The 11,576-nt window shown below is 37.8% G+C and overlaps 3 protein-coding genes across 3 annotated transcripts in view; 1 reads left to right on the top strand and 2 right to left on the bottom strand.

The window, feature by feature from the left end:
• LOC119428468 (dynamin-1-like protein) overlaps nt 1-4,018 on the bottom strand; it is a gene marked incomplete at its 3' end in the record, with an annotated part of 12,663 nt that extends 8,645 nt beyond the window's left edge. Inside the window, 2 exon segments of the mRNA XM_037696150.1 lie at nt 3,339-3,509; nt 3,826-4,018. Of these exon segments, the coding sequence (XP_037552078.1) occupies nt 3,339-3,509; nt 3,826-3,927 (273 nt within the window). The 5' untranslated portion in view covers nt 3,928-4,018.
• A 158-nt stretch (nt 4,019-4,176) lies between these two features.
• stmp1 (short transmembrane mitochondrial protein 1) lies at nt 4,177-5,210 on the top strand. Its single transcript, XM_037695727.1, has 3 exons — nt 4,177-4,317; nt 4,463-4,516; nt 4,811-5,210. The coding sequence occupies exons 1-3, from the start codon at nt 4,303-4,305 to the stop codon at nt 4,880-4,882; spliced, it is 141 nt and encodes a 46-aa protein (XP_037551655.1). The 5' UTR covers nt 4,177-4,302; the 3' UTR covers nt 4,883-5,210.
• Nucleotides 5,211-5,432: 222 nt separating this feature from the next.
• The window catches only part of dhx57 (DEAH (Asp-Glu-Ala-Asp/His) box polypeptide 57), a 15,939-nt gene continuing 9,795 nt past the window's right edge, over nt 5,433-11,576 (bottom strand). Inside the window, exons 17-24 of the mRNA XM_037695866.1 lie at nt 9,447-9,723; nt 9,279-9,374; nt 9,051-9,134; nt 8,836-8,973; nt 8,676-8,750; nt 8,463-8,597; nt 8,188-8,388; nt 5,433-6,795 (exon numbers count right to left, since the gene is read on the bottom strand). Of these exons, the coding sequence (XP_037551794.1) occupies nt 6,652-6,795; nt 8,188-8,388; nt 8,463-8,597; nt 8,676-8,750; nt 8,836-8,973; nt 9,051-9,134; nt 9,279-9,374; nt 9,447-9,723 (1,150 nt within the window). The 3' untranslated portion in view covers nt 5,433-6,651. The remainder of the gene's footprint in view (nt 6,796-8,187; nt 8,389-8,462; nt 8,598-8,675; nt 8,751-8,835; nt 8,974-9,050; nt 9,135-9,278; nt 9,375-9,446; nt 9,724-11,576) is intronic.

Raw genomic sequence — 11,576 nt, 5'->3', positions numbered from 1 at the left:
CCCCCGCCATTTAAGTTTTAAACTAATGACAAAGGATGGAGGTGTAGCCATTTTGCTCAAAACTTTGTAAATGAATGTGATCAGTTAGTTAATGTCTCGAGAATCACCCTCAGCTACTACCACATCAACCTTTAGCTCAATAACTGTAAAACTGACTGAGGTAAAGTTACTTCTGCGTTGGTTAGTTCACATTAACCGTGGCATCACCAGCTTGACCACGATACGATATTATATTGATTTGTTTGTACGACGATACGATTTTTCTCGATATCACAAAGTCTGTCCCGATACAATTTTGATTTTATTCGATTCACAAGTCTGAGATCGATATATTGCAATATCAAATGCCCATCTCATAAATGTTAAAATATAAATATAATAAATAATATAAAGATAGATTTACAAAATTGATAAAAAGATAGATTTACAAAAGCAATTCAAATATGATTTAACCATTTTATTTCTGTTATTACAGGCATTTAAATAAAAAACATTTTTCTTAATTAATGAAAAAATAAAAATAAATGACCTGTTCAGTAGTCTCACATTTCTCATGTTTTAGTGCATTTTTTTAAACCAGTTAACTTAAAAGTGTCCTGATTACCTTTCAGTTATAAAGAAACAAAAACAGATATTGAGCTTACATAACATGACGATCAATGCCGTGTTTCTTCTTCAGGTGAACGACCAAATTTGTTGTTTCCCGAGTATTTTAACTCACACTGGCACCTGTTGCATACGACACGAGTTTAGTCTGTTGAGCCGTCCTTCTGTTGGAATCCAAAATATTCCTAGTGTTGATTTAAATCCAGCAGGAGATTGAATATCATTATCCGTTTTCTGCCTCGTCTGCCATGTTGCTGAGGCGGCCTCAGAGCGCAGCCGCGCACGGAAATGGTGACACAGACGTGCCTTAGGAATTTCAAAATAAAAGTCTATTTTAAAGATGACGATATGAATATATGTTTTAGTTTTGCCAAGATAAAATTGAATCATTAATCATTGAATCGATATATCGATTTAAATCAATGTACTGTTACACCCCTTCTGTGGTGGCCATCTTGAATTGGGTCAGCTACAGATGTTAACCAGCTGTGGCCGTGCGAACGAGGATTACATTCTGAGAGTTTCAATAAAAATCCAGCTACACTAGGGATTTACAACTTGCAGCTCTGGAGCCACATGTGGCTCTTTGGTCCGTCAGTGGCTTTTTTTTTGGTGGGGGGGGGGGGGGGGGGGATACATTTTAAGGCAAGTTGCTGAGAAGAAATATGGTGAGTCAACTTGATAATAAAAAATAAAGAAAAAACAAAGTCAAAGGAAATATTTGTTCGCATTTAAAAAGTCGGTTACATACCCATCCAACAAATTGGACTAATGTTTAACTTGACTTCATAACAGGAAACTTTATGAATCGTTTCCACAATTAAAAAGAAAACTCATATAAGCCTAAATATTAGCATTTGAATTTTTATAAAATTGATTAAATTTTTTTTTCTTTTTTTTTTTTTATCCAGTACTTCCATTTTGCCCTAAAATATACAAATATCAATAAATAATAATTGGATATGTTAGTTTCATAACATCACACCGACTGGCTGGAAAAGCCCCTCCAACAAGCTTGAAGTGGGCCATGGGCCACCAGTTGATCATCGCAGTTTTAGCAGGTTTTGTGGCTCCATAGATATTTTATTTAGTACAAAGGGGAATAAATGGCTCTTTTGATCTTAATGGATCCCTGACCTGCACTCACGGGGAGAAACCTCATCTCCTTTGGGTAATAATGACAATATCTGTAAGGTGTTTAAAAATGTATTTATCGGAAGCACAAGAGGGATAAATGCTACAAGCTCACAGATCCAACAATCAGTCGTTTTATTTCCCTCTCATATATTATATTTTAACAGAAGGCTGGACTACTGTAATGGTATTTAATCATTAAATAAGACATTTATATTTTAAATTATGTAGCGCAGTTTAACAACAAGAGTCAAAAGGATCAATTTCTAACAATGTCCACTCACGTCGACTGAACCACTCAAGCATGTGATGTGTCCAAAAGTGTATAAAAATAAGCTGATTATTCTCTATAGAGTGATTTAGTCAGGTTAGCTTGGAGCAAAGTGCTAAATGAACGTGTGTGGATGAGTAAATGAGGGCACGGATTGTGAGGAGGCGCTTTGATCATCCTGGTTAGACAAAAAGGTGCTAAATAAGAACAGTCCACAACTTGTCAGAGACGAAGTAAGCTCAGTGTACAGATCGAGGGAACAGCCATACGTTCTACATTTTCCACAACAAGAGAAGCCGTCTTCAATATTTGTCTCCAAGACAATGAAACACACTGCCTTTAGTTCTGACGGAAAACTTGAATATTTTAAATTAAACGTCCCTATTTGCAAAACCATTTGATTAAGTTTTTTTTATTATTATTATTATTATTTGTGTTTCTGTATTGCCTCTTTTCAAAACACTATGGTATGCCCTATGCTTGAAGTTCGCTTTACAAATAAAGTTTGATTTGATTTACCGAGACGGACCCATTTGCAATTTATTATCACCTGCCACAAAAAAAAAAAAAAAAAAGTTTTTGCCCCGTCTGTGTGTTTAATTATCTGTGTTTTGTTAGCAAAATACCTCATGAACCTCTGGGGAGATTTTTATGTAACTCAGAAATAAATTAATCATTAACTGATTCAATTCTGAAGTTAACACAATTTTTAAAATGTTTAATTTAAGCTACTTTAGACACAAGAATGGCTATACTTCAGCCACTTTTACAGCAACCGAGCTAAAATCTGATGTGGTACTAGCTGAGAGCGGATCACAACAAACACTCCAAGAGCTAAAAGATTGAATGAGATACTGAAATTCTGCCTAACACTATTCTCAGGGGTTGACAAAAACATATTTAGTTCATTATTTTGAAATATGATTTTAGTTTATAATCTGCAATGAAATGCTGCACGTATTTCATAGATTAGCTCTTGTTACGGTTTTTCCTTTTACATTTTATACTTTGAACTTTAAAGTTCTCCTGATCTTTTTATGTTTGTTTTACACTTTTTGGACTCGCAGTCAAAAGGACACTATCGGGGCGTTTAGTGACAGAAATAATGCAGCTATGTAGAAAAGAAATGTGATATTGGAATAGCAAGCTTGCAAATTTTAACCTGAACACCGTTAAATGTTCCACTCAAGCATAAATTAGAAAACAAGCCAATTATTTTCTATTTCACAAACTATAGCTCTTAAATCTGGAAAACCTAAATTCAAAGGTTGCAGGTCAACACCATGTGTATCTATTAAAACAGAGAACGTGAAAAACCAAAACAAACAATGACATTAGAGCCACAGGAACACCCACCACCATCCTCGTTCTTCCTGGCGTCTCCAGGATCTACATGGACCAGCTGGAGGATGAGGGGTCTCCTGGTGACTATGCCAGTCCCACGGGGCAGCAGGTCCCGGCCTACCAGGCTCTCAAGAACTGAGCTCTTTCCACTGCTCTGAAAACACAAACAAATAGTTAATAAACTTTTAGCATGGGCTAATTTTACTCAGGCACTGATTTGCTTTTAGGCCCAGTTTCACCATAATGTTTGATAAGTGATGAAAATAGATGTCCATGCATGTGCCTGTGCAAATTTGCTGCTAACGTTAATTTAAAATTAGAATTTTCAAATGGCCTCACTGCGTTCGAATCATTAAATTAGTAAGAATATAATAAATATGTCTCACCACTAGTGTTTATTCGTAACTAATTCTCAATTAAACAAGGTTATGTAGCCGTTAGCATGCAGTGCACACAAGCCGAGCATTTACCTGAGTCCCCACAACTGCAATTTGCGGCAGTTGTATGATATCCGCTCCCACGGTGTTGAACACATCCTGAAGCTTATTTATTACGGGAATAAGAGCCTCCATGCCCGTGTTTTTAATTTAAAATTTTAGTCTTTCTTTATCGTGATGCAGCCAAAGTCATTCAATGTCCCTCCGGAACCATCATTGCAGCTGCGCCGGCTGTTTGAGGGTCTGTCACGAACTGGGAGTTGTAGTTCACTAACAGAGACCACACCCGGCAACAACATGAGATAAACCTGAGAAAAAGACTACACTACCCATAGGAGTACAAAAGTGTAAATTCCCGCGCATGCGTACAATTCTATTGACGAATTTACGTCAGTTAGCCAACTGGTTTGGCTAATTTTGCAGTTCTGAACTTTTTGAACGACCTGATTTTTGTTTTTACAATTTCACTCTATTTTCTTAGAGCGAATAGCTAACTTCAATTATTCCATCATGTTGCAGTTTTTGGTGAGTTGTTTGACGTCGGCGATTTGGCCAAGATCCAAAACAATAGTAGCATCAAATGCTAAAAGATAACGTGCTTGTTTTGCTAGTTGTTTACTTTGCTGCTACAAAAATTGTAACCTCAAATTTGATGTGGTTTTTTTTCCAGGCTGGCTTCACGTTGGGGAATATTGTGGGGATGTACCTCGCTCAAAATTATGAAGTTAGTCATTTTATTTGTCCTCCTAACTCGATATTCCTAGTTTTTACTGTTTTTTTTTTGTTAGCATGATAAGCTAGCTACATAACTTCTTAAGCGTCAACCAAAGATTTGAGTGATGAAAGAAAACCTTTCAAGCTCCATAAAGCTGGTGAACATAGAAAAATATTCCAAAAACTTATACAGGCTTATAAATAACAGCTAAAACATAGTACGATTAGTTTAATCGACTAATTTAATAATGTACTAATGTTTATTAAAGTTACGATTATTACTCTAAAAGCTGTATTTTCTTAGGTTCCCAACATAGCCAAGAAAATTGAAGCTTTCAAGAAGGACGTGGAGGCCAAGAAGAAGCCACCAGAGTGAACAAAGTGGGACCATGTTACAAGATCAGACTTATTTTAAAGAGAAACTATTTAAATGTTCTGAACTATATTTTGTTTTATTTATGGTGTATGCATTTACAAATGGGATTATGAGCGACAATCAGATGAAAATGTAAACGATGCCATGAATAGCATTTGTATCCATTCTTAGGAATCAATCTAAACACCTTCAAATTGTTTTTTTGTTTTTTTTATCAAAAGTAAAATGGGCAAAGAGTTGATAAAGTATAGTAACACTCGTGGGATCAAGTCGGAGTTCTGTTTGATGGACTTTGTTTGCAACTCAAGATATTAAGTTAAATAAATTGCAAGCTTTCAGTGTAACAACTGCCAAACCGTTTTTCCAATTTGGCACAATCTGTTTTCAATAAAGTTGCAAATAATGAAATAGTCGTCTTTTTTTTTTTTTTACCGAATTAGGTTTTAATGGCACTGTTTATTTTCAAAACTGTATATTCGAGCTCCAAGCACAAATATGTTCGACACTTTGGCAAAATTTATCTACGTTTTCTTAGTTTTTATCTCAGCTGAGTGTGCCCATCCAAACTCCAGGCATGGAGTGGAAATGCAGTAGAGGTTCACCATGGCTGCAGGGCCGAGCACGTCCTCCTCCTCCTCATATTTGGCACGAGCACTTCTTTTTTTACACTTTTTGGACTCCCAGTTTTCTTCACAGACTTGGAACTGCGAGACCTTGATTTCTTGGATTTGTTTGGCTACAAATAAAGTTTCTTTACTTGATTGAAGATTTAATGTAGTTCTGTCTAATAAAAGTGTTTACCGTAATGAAGATGTAACGTTTCTGTCCGAGACGATTATCTGAAAAACACGCACTTCAATGACCTTCCAGTTTTAAGACTTTACGGACAAAACAAACTGAAGATTAGTTTTGGAAAATCATACAAATTAGAGCTCTTACCTGCAGGTTTGGCACTGACAAAGTGGTGATACAGTGTCTTCTGCTGAGGCAGTGATCGCCTATTTGTTTACACACGGTTGTCATGGAGACAAAGCAAACCAACATGGAGAAGTGGTTGTCCTCTCACAGCCTGTTAAACTCTGACACCGATGCAGCCTTTTGAACTTATTTTGGGGCATTTAACTAAACTTAAAATGGCACTTACACTTTACAGTCACTGGGATTATATTTCATCTCACAACTTAAAAACGATGAGTTGATGACAGCAAGAAAGAATCTGAAACTCAAACCAGCTTTTGTTTCTTTTATCTGACTGAACTGCATAGGAGTGAAAGAAGGTGGCAACTTCCAAGTTCTCCTGATCTCGAGCCCTTCAGTGAAAGTGTAGTCCTGCCATCTTTTTGTCGTTGAAATACATTCAGCAAATGTGAAACGGCTGGATAACATGCACTCGTGCATCACAAACACAGCCTAAACATGCAGTCATTTTAGCTTGAGGAATCCAATATGGACCCAAACATCTTCACATACAGGAGTCGTTTGGCATCAAAACTAGATTATTGTTCTGCATACAAAAACTGCTGCATAGAGCAGAATTATTCCTAAAGAGTCTCAATGCCCTATTTATAGTAATAAAGTGCCATGTGGCAACATGGTGAAACTAAGTCAAGTACACGACTCGCCCCCGCCTGTCTGTACGTTCAACTTGTTTTAGTGCAGAAAATGGAACATCACATCAGAAGAGTCACTTGGTGGCGCCGGTGTTTACACGGCAGAGCTCAGCGTGTCAAGGCCTTGAGGGAACAGAAGCGAGGCGTTCAGCAGCACAGCTACTGCGTGCTGATGAGGTGCACGATCATGCGGATGATGCGGGAGCCGCGGGGGCAGCTGCACAGGTCCATGCTCGGGTTCTTGATTTTATCCTCCAGCAGCTGGTCCAGCTCCCAGCGCAGCTCCTTCACCAGCTCAGCCACCTGGGAGACAAAGGGTTCAACTGTCAAGCAAAAAAAAAAAACAACAAGCACGTTTCTGTGCTTGATTTAATTTGATGACATTTATTTCACTTAAAGAATGCTTGAATTCAAAGCTTGTTGAACATTTCCTTAAAGTATTCATTCAAATGTAGAATAAAAATGAAGTAGAGAAACTGCATTTCCTAAGTATTCCTGCAGTGTGAATACTTATTGCAGAACTTGTTGAAAAACAGCTGAAATTAGCTAAAAGAAAAAAAAAAACATGTTGAAAACAGAAGCAGAAAGAGCACATATTTGTTGAATTAGGTTTAAATAAGCTGGAATTAACAAAAAATAGGAAATTGGCTTAAAAAAGGCTGAAATTTGCAAAAATAGCTGAAAAGGCAGAAAGAAGCTTAAACTACCTGAAGTGTAAAGAGATTAAAAAAAAAATTAATTGTATTTTAAAAGGTGGAATTAGCTGAAAAAGTTAAATTTAGCATAAAAACAAATAGTTGCTACAATTGCAGAAACTAGCAGAAAAAATAAATGAAAGGAGCATAAGCTGAAATTAATTGGGCTGAAAATGGCAAAAATTACCACAAAAAAATTGAAATTGGCTAAAAATGCAGCTGAAAAGTTTGAACAAGCTTAAATTAGCAGTAAAAAGCAGAAAGAACACAATTTGCCCAGTTAGGCTGAAAAAACAGCTGAAAAGTATCTAAAAGCATAAAGAAGCTTAAATTACAAGAAGGAAGTGGAGAGGGCACATTTTAGCTGAAAAAAGTTGAAATGAGTGCAGAAAATATGGAATAAATGAAAAAGCTTAAATTAGCATAAAAACAGTTAATAGTAGCTGAAACTGCAGAAAATGCTGAAACTTGCAGAAATAAGCTAGAAGAAGTAAAAAATAAAGTGTAGTTATTAGAAAGAAGCTGAAATGAGCACAAAACAGCTGAAAGTAGCTAAAAAAAGTTTAAATTTGCGCAAATAAGCTGAAGTAGAACAAAATGTGAAAGGAGCAGTCAAAGATTGTAAACGGAGCTAAAGATCTGAAGGATGTAAAATGAGCTCAGTTAATCTTCTTTTAGAAAAAAAAAAAACGGCAGAAAAAAGGCTAAATATTTCAAAAAGCTAAAGCTTCACCAATACCAAACATCAGCAGGATTGTCCTGGAAGAGCTGAACGTTTTGATTTATGGTTTGTTGAAACAGCTTAAAAACTGTGGGACGAGAATCGCGCCGAAAAACTTACGGAAGAAAAATGAACGACAGTAGAGCGACTGCTTCAGAAACGTTCACACAACAAAAGAGATATTTGCGCCACATCCAGCTCAGATCAAAGTTCTCTTTTCCAACCAGCTGAAATGCGTCTGAAATTAATTCTTGAAGTCCAAACGATCGTTTCTCTGACCTGATGTGAAGCTGCGGCAAATTGGATCCATCCGTCATCCAGCGAGATGACAAACCCTCCTCCCCCCAGCTTCACGTTGACCTGACCTCCTCCCAGCAGCACCAGTGGGTAGACGGACACCATGCTGCAGTCCCTGATGAAGACGCGGCTCGTCTTCACCTTCTCGTGATAAAGCAGGTAGGGGCTGTCGTAGTGGCGAACCTGTGGCGCACAAAGAAAAACCTCAGACTGGCTCCTCTGATTAGTTTTATTCGTTCCGTTTGTTTTCCTCTCACCTTGAAGTTGACAGACGAGGGGTGAATGTGGACGCAGCCGTCGCTTTTGGTCACAAACTGCAGCTCGCTGGCTTTCTGCGGCATCTTCACCGCCCCTTTGCTGGTCATCTTATAACTCGCCTGAGGAGCTCGAACCTGGATCAAACGCAGGATTATGGAGCGTGAGGAGAGTTTTCAGTTTTTACTCAAAGAGCACGAACGATGAAGGCCCACCTGCACCACGTTAGGATAGAGAGCTGCACACAGCATGGCGGACATCAGCTGCATGTTTTTGGAGTTTAGGTTGGCCTGGGAGGCAAAATATTGACCTTTTTCAGAAAGTTCTTGTCAAATTTAAAGATTAAAACACAGTTTCAACGTGTATTTGTTTCACCTCTGGTCCAGTAGCCTCCAAAACACCATCTGCGCCCTTTGAGGACATCCGTTCAATAACCCTGGCTCTCAGTCCTTTTTTAACGAAGCCGATGTCAGACAGCAGCTCAGCAAACTGCCGCTTCAGGCTGGAGATCTCCTGCAGGCGTAAAACAAACTTCACGCTCTCCGTATGAAACGGGTTGATTTTAATTTGACGCTGTGAGCGAGGCCGACCTGCAGACTGCGCGACGACAGGAAGTTGTCCCTGCAGAAGCGGAAGCCAGCGTGGCTACTGGTCTTCGCAGCGGTGCACCAACCCTGCAGGAGAGACGACACGCGTGACGCCCGCCAGGAGCTTTGAACTACAGTCATCTTACAACGATTAGCTCAGAGAACATGTTGCGAATGACTCTCAGCTACTACCACAGACAGACAGGGGCCGATAAGCAGCACCATGTGTACCTCGTACGCCTGCAGCAAAGCCAGATGGTCACTGTTGGACACGGCAAAGTCCCGTTTCCTCTCGTTGGCCTCCTCTTGCTTGCCCCACGGAGACACCTGGAACCAGACCAGCAGTTTGTTCGGTTCTTGTCATAAACGATTCAGCACGATGTCGGAGCTGCTGCTTACAAACGGTGATTTGAAGGCGAGGCTGGCGGCGATGGTGAGCGCGGGGTCGAGGCAGCGGAAGATGGCGCCGAACAGCATGAGTTTTCCGATGCGCACGTCGACGGGCAGGCAGGCCAGGTGGTAGCCCAGCGGGGTCAGCTTCTCGTCCGCCGTCAGAGCCCCCATGTCCTGCAGGTGCTGCCGGGCCGTGTCCAAGCTCCCTTCGGCCGGCGGCTCGATGAGCCGAGAGAAGACAGAGTCCAGCAGCTGCTCGGAGAACAAGTCCAGGATCTTGATTCTGTCAGAGGAACGACAAAACTTTATCGGATCGTTACGTTTTCTGCACCCGTGCAGCGCGAGAGCTGCAATTTGTTGAACGGTAAAGTGTTAAAAGGCAAAACAAGCCGAATAGAAGCTAAAAATCTGCAAAACAGTGACTAAAAGCTAATATAAGTAAAGCTAAAGGCTACAATTTGCAAAAGAGTAGCTGAAAATAAAAATGACAAAAAACAGTTATAAGCTAAAATGCACAGCTAAAGGCTAAATTTAGCAACCCCCTAGCTAAAACCCAAAAATTAACATTGCAAAAATCTAAGATGAGCAAAATAGTTGTTAGATGCAAAAACTAACTAAACAGAAGCTAAATATAGTTAAAAAGCTAAAAGCTAATCATAGCTCTAAACAAAAATAGCTAAACAGTAGTGGAAAGTTAAAATACCACGATTGTAAATAAAAGCTAAAAATTAACATATTTGTAGCCAAGAGCTAATATTAACAGATAAAAGCTAAATGTAGCAAATCTGTAGTTTAAAATTATAATGAGCTAAATCTCATCAAAGTTTAAATTAACTAAGAAGTACCTAAAGGACAAAGACAGAAAGGAAAGAAAACTGGAGCATCTGTGCTGAAGATTTCAATGAAAACAATTATTTAAATGAATTAAAGACATAATTTATTTTTATGGGGAAAAACTAAAACTGAAGTTAATTAATTAAATAAATCTAAATGTTAAAAATCAAAAGTACGCTACAGTAATCACACATTATTCTGACCGGGCCATTGCTCTTATATTTAAAATGAGAGAAACTGCATGTCCTGCGAAAATGAAGTGTGAATGCTGACTGCAGAAGAATTGGCTGAAAAACAGCTGAAACGTAGCTGAAATGGAAAAACAAGCCTAAATTTCCAGAAGAGAAAGAATACATATTTGCTGAATTAGGTTTAAATACGCAGAAATTACTACAAAAAAATAGGAAATTAGCTAAAAAAGAAGCTGAAATTAGCAAAGAATAGCTGAAAAGGCAGAATGAAGTTTAAAGAAGGAAGTGGAAAACAATGAAATGAGCTATAAAAAAAAGTGAAATTAGCTGAAAAGCTATAATTAGCATAAAAACAGCTAAATAGTAGCTGTAGCTGAAATAGCAGAAAAACGCTGAAAGGAGCATAACAAGCTTAAATTGGCATAAATAATTTAATTAGTTTGAAAGTAGCAGAAATTACCATGAAAAAAAAAAAAAAAAAAAAAAATAGCTCAATTAGCTAAAAATGCTAAAAAAAGGTAGCTGAAAATTTATTAGCTGAAATTATTATTATGGAAATTATCTGAAAAAAATTTAAATTTGCAACAACAAAAAAAGAAAAGTGGCTAAAATAGCAGAAAGAAGCTTAAATTACCAAAAGGAAGTTGAGAGAGCATATTTTTGCTGAATTAGGCTGAAAAAAGTTTAACAAGCGCAAAAAATGTGGAATTAGCTGAAAAACACTAAAATTAGAATAAACAACTAAATAGTAGCTGAAATATCTAAAACTAGCATAAAAAAGCTGAAAAGAGCAGAAATAATTTATTTAGGCTGAAAAAAAAAAACTGAAATTACGAAGAAAATCTTATATTTATCTGAAAAAAGCTGAAATTAGTTAAAATGTGCTTAAAAGGTAGCTGAATAGTTAGAACAAGCTTAAATTAGCCCAAGAAAGCATGCCCAGATGAAATTAGCAAAAAAAAAAACAGTTGAAAAGTAGCTAAAACAGCAGAAAGAAGCTTAAATTAGCAGAAGGAAGTGGAGAGAGCACATATTTGCTTAATTAGGCTGAAAAAGTTAAAATGAGTGCTAAAAATGTGGAATTAGCTGAAAAAGCTAAAATTAGCATAAA

Source organism: Nematolebias whitei, chromosome 22 (genome assembly GCF_014905685.2).
Source record: "Nematolebias whitei isolate Nwh7 chromosome 22, NemWhi1, whole genome shotgun sequence".
Lineage (NCBI taxonomy): Eukaryota > Metazoa > Chordata > Actinopteri > Cyprinodontiformes > Rivulidae > Nematolebias > Nematolebias whitei.
This window is presented reverse-complemented; position numbering and strand designations above follow the sequence as displayed.

Bases quoted from the DNA above. Each gene is read 5' to 3' on its own strand.
- stmp1 (XM_037695727.1), top strand. The intron at 4,517-4,810 runs GTTAGTCATTTT...GTATTTTCTTAG, and splicing joins ACCTCGCTCAAAATTATGAA to GTTCCCAACATAGCCAAGAA.